This window comes from Glycine max, chromosome 3 (genome assembly GCF_000004515.6).
Source record: "Glycine max cultivar Williams 82 chromosome 3, Glycine_max_v4.0, whole genome shotgun sequence".
Taxonomy (NCBI): Eukaryota; Viridiplantae; Streptophyta; class Magnoliopsida; order Fabales; family Fabaceae; genus Glycine; species Glycine max.
The window spans coordinates 41,780,220-41,784,841 of NC_016090.4; the positions used below are offsets into that span (position 1 = coordinate 41,780,220).

General features: G+C 33.9%; 1 protein-coding gene across 2 annotated transcripts; it reads right to left on the bottom strand.

Annotated features, from left to right (window-relative positions):
* Window positions 1–950: 950 nt before the first annotated feature.
* LOC100797951 (uncharacterized) lies at window positions 951–3,932 on the bottom strand. Of its 2 annotated transcripts, XM_041014150.1 has the most exons (3): window positions 2,652–3,932; window positions 2,292–2,388; window positions 951–1,286 (listed from the first exon to the last, which is right to left on the bottom strand). In XM_041014150.1, the coding sequence occupies exon 1, from the start codon at window positions 3,716–3,718 to the stop codon at window positions 2,822–2,824; it is 897 nt and encodes a 298-aa protein (XP_040870084.1). In that variant the 5' UTR covers window positions 3,719–3,932; the 3' UTR covers window positions 951–1,286; window positions 2,292–2,388; window positions 2,652–2,821. The 2 variants fall into 2 exon arrangements, with proteins under 2 accessions (XP_040870084.1, XP_040870085.1); XM_041014151.1 differs by lacking the exons at window positions 951–1,286; window positions 2,292–2,388 and adding an exon at window positions 2,465–2,522.
* Window positions 3,933–4,622: the final 690 nt, after the last annotated feature.

Here is a 4,622-nt window from a genome sequence, read left to right on the forward strand (position 1 = left end):
AGAGGATTTATAGCCAGGAAGAATAAGATGGAGAGAGAATAACATAAAAAATAAATAAATTTCTTTAAAATCAAATTTACCTCAAAATTTGATAAATCTAAAATGCACATAAAATATTAGAAAAATTAAAATATATACACAAACAATTAAAAGAAAACACATAAACTATGACAAATTGGAAAACATACATGTTAAGAGAGGATGACGGGTGGAAGAAAAAAGAAAGAAGATGAGAGTTAAATATGTGATTAGTTTGGAGAAAAAAAATAGAAAAAATATAAAAGAACAGTAGATACAATCACTATATGAGAGAAAATATAAAGGAACAATAGATGCAATCACTATATGACGCAGCTCCATATATAGTTCCTCCTTGTGTGCAGTTACATTAAAATAACCTACTTGGTAGAAATTTGGATAAAAACTGGATGCAATTATTTTTGGTACCTTGGTGGCTTCGTACAATTTCTTCCATCGGTTGAAATATGTAAATTTTAAAAATAATACACAGATTGTAGTTACATATCAACAGTTGAAGGGAAGGATATTAATTGGTAATTTTTTAATTGATTCAGGAGTAAAATTGGCTAAGTAAAAGTGGAAATCAAAAATAATTTTTGAGATGAGTATTTCCTTTATCTATTGTTATAGATATGTAGGAGATAAAAGTCACGGTCTAATTTGAACTGCTTCTACACGATGTTAAGGCATAACAATGCCTTTCGCTTTCAGTCTCGTTAATATAATAATGTTACTTTTGATTTTTTTGGATTTCATTCATCGTTTTGATTTAATAGTCTCAACAAAGCGTATAACAGTAGCCTATTGAACGATTGTATGTGTGAATGCAAACGTGTTTCAACCTTAGTTGTTGCCTGTTGGTGAAGCTTCTTGTCTCCTCAGTCAAAACCTTCACCGTCTAACTAAAAAAAAAGAAGAAGAGAGAAAACTAGAAACAACCCAAAAGTTTGTTTTATGAACTGATGGCTGAAAATAAAACTAGCTACAGCTTGCAAACATGATTCAACGGCAAGTTATGAAGGAAAAGCGTTGAATCTTTTGTCATTGGGTTTGACATTTTTGGCATTGAAGAGAGGATTAGTAGTGTATATAATCATTCTCCTTTGACATGTGAATGGAAAATTCAAAAATGGAAAGCCACCTCCCTGTCTTGAAGTCCAGCTCCACCTTGTAACACCGTCATTCTACCATAAAGATCAACGCAACGACCCGAGTTGATGCTAAGATAAGATTTGAGGTTCAACTCTCTTCTAATTTCCGGTCGCCTGAAATATAAAAATCAGTAGACGTATGATGAAATGCAACCCCTTAATTTGACGCATTTTGATTTCAAACCGAAATTATGGAATTAATACGACTTCAATTTTTTTATTTTTTTTTATAGCATGTTCCATTTGCTAACTTAAATTAACCTGTCGACATAATAGGTGAAAAAGAAAAGCTTTTTAATTGTATTTCCCTAAGATCGATATATCGATAGCCAGTGTTCTATAGAGTCATCAAGCACTCTGAATGACTGCAAATAATAAAAAAAACTGAATTATTAATTTGAGATTATATTGAAAGAAGGTATATATTGGTAAATGTAAACTCGTTGCCATAAAATTATTGCATAAACATGGAGACGTAGCACGCCAGCTTAAGAGACGGGAAAATTTAAAATATATGATGACTAATTCAAAATCTTTTTTGATTAAGGGTTTTTTTTACGGTAAATATATAAAAGAAATTAAATTCAATATTTACTCTTTTTTATAAAGAAATCACTTCTCAGGGTGTGTACGTTAGCGTACAATAAAAATCTCTTTTCCTAATGTACATTACATACATCACGAATAATATTATATCCTCTTATTGATGCGTATTTTTATTAATTCTCTTAGCATTTTATAAAGTAAATATTAAATTAAATTATTTAATATTCTAAAAACATACATTGATTTAATTTTGGTAAGTAAAAATATTTATTACAAGATATTTAAAAAATTAAAATCATTTCTTCCATTTCTCTTTACATACCGTTTAAGGTTATTATACGTAAATTAATTCGTTCATGTTATGTTAAATTTATTTGTAATTTGATATATCCTTTATCTCTCGTTATTATTTGGGTATTTCATTAACTAATATTTCCCCCTTTTTTTTATAAAGATATAATAAGATAAATACTTATTAATACCATCATTAAATTTTAAACTAACAGATAAATATATAAATAATTTGCTTCCTTTAAAATGAGAGGTAAAGAGAAACAAGACCAGTATTCTAACCTCAAAATGGTATCTGCGGCTCAAATATGGATTTCCTCGACTCCATGTATGATCTTTTAATTCATCAAAACTGTGCATGGGCGCAGCTCTAGTAGACCTTAACCAGATAGAATTCAGAAACAGTAAAACATTAACACCCATGCTTAATAATTTTGCTTACTTGAAAAGGAGAGGAACCAGCAACGCATGCACCGTTGGACAATTCATAGAGTTATTGAAACATACATATATCTGCTCAATTCAAAGAAACAAAAACCACTCATGACTTGGGTATATTTACAAAACAAAACTTTGTGACTATAAAATAGAGTCAACCCAGTGGATTCCATCAAGCACAGTACAAAACGAAAAAGGATTTACTTTTCAAACAGTAATAACAAGTAAAATTTGTTCAAGGCGCCACGTCACCCCCTGGAAGCACTCTTCAAACGCCTGGGTCCCACGCCAAAAGACTCGCGAGTCGCGAGATTCTTATAATCTTTTAATCAATTGCTTGCATCCAAGGGCAAGGGCCCCACTTCGTGGAACGGTTAGCTTCTTCCAATACTATGTGCCACGTGGCCTTCGGAATCACCCACTCCCCACGACTCAGACCTTCTCCCAGACGCGAACCGCATCATGCCACCCAAACCGGGCGGTTCACTCTCCGACACGCTGTTTCGCGAGACTGGCTCCTCCAACGACACCTCGTTCAAGCTCGACGTGCTGTGCCGCGCTCTAGACGAGTAGTTAATGGCACCGCTCTTCGTCTCAATATTTGAGTCCGTGGCCAGAAGATCGGTTTTTTTCCGGTCCGATTTATCTTTTCGACCGGACCGGAAAATAGAACGAAAACTTTCAAAAAAACCATATTTCTTTCCGTTTCTATTTGGTTTTTCTTTGGCGTCTGTGTTGGGGGAAGACTTTCGTGAACTTCTCAACTTACGATTTCGATCCCGTTTAGATCTGACTCTTCCCATGCAAGAGACTTTGGGCGAAGACGGTTCAACGAATCCAGACTCCGATTTTCCGACCGAAACGCTGCGTTTGGGGAACAGCCTGATGTTACTGGGCTTGTTGTGGTTGCGGCGGTTCTTGGCGTCGACGAAGGAGGTTTTCTGCGGCTTAGGTAAGCCAATGATGGTGGAAGCCTTGGACTTGAAATTGAGAGAGAAACGCTGGGAGTTGTTGTTGGAGTTGATGGCAGGGTTTAGGTTTGTTGAATTATTATTACTGGCCTTGGTGGATTCTTTGCGCTCGTAAACGGCGTTGCGGTCCCACCAGTCGTATTCCTCGTCTCTCGAGAGCCAGAACGACTCCGGCGGGGAATCCGGGTGGGGCTCCGGCGGATCCGTGGGGTGGACGTTGTCGGACAGGGTCTCGCAGGCGATTTTCCGATCGCTGGATCCGCCGGCGCAAGCTGAAACCAGTGATTCCACCTGTAGCATCGATCCTAGTTCGAAATGGAAGGGTGGTTATTAAGAGAGAAACAGAGACAAGTATTGGGAAAGGGGTGAGGAAATTGTCTGTGACTTGGTGCCTTCGTGAGTCGTGAGGAGAGAGAGAGAGTATATATAATTTGGAGGGAGAGGTTTCAACTTGCTTACTCACGCTATTATTATAGCGGTGGTTTTGTTTCGTTTTGAATTTCACAAATAACTATTCATGTTCAACTATTTTAGTGTTTAAATAATGATATAACGTACTACTCACACACACACACAAAATTAATAATATAACGTACTATTTTATTAATGAGGATTTTTATTTGTTACAACATTATTATCGACGAGGATACGCAGCGCGTAACATAAAATAGTTTTAATTTAATCGGTAGTTAGTGATCTTAAGTTTAATAGATATGTTGTTGCTCTTACATTAGCAAGAACACCATTGTCTTATGCTAGTATTTGTGTCTTTGATCATATACTAAGTTGCACTCTTTATCCTATTTTAAACGAAATGAAGTAGATTTTTTTTTTCAAACAAAAAAAGTTTAAAACATATGTTAACAACATTTTTTTAAACTATTTGAAAAAAAAACATTTTTTAAAACTAAAGATGTTAACAGCATATTTTTTTAGAGTAAATTAGTCTTGTATCTTTTTTTTTAATTTTTAGTAAATTTTATTTAATATATTATTATTATTATATTATTAGTATATAGTATTATTATTATTAATTTTATTAATAACTAATCTTTATTTTAAATTTTAACCGGTCAATTTTAATGGAATTTTTTTAATAATATTTTTTTTCTGAATTTGGGATCTTACTTGAACCTAATAGCACTAAGATCAAGGATTTATTAATATAGAATTTGTATATATATACATAAATGTATTGTTATTT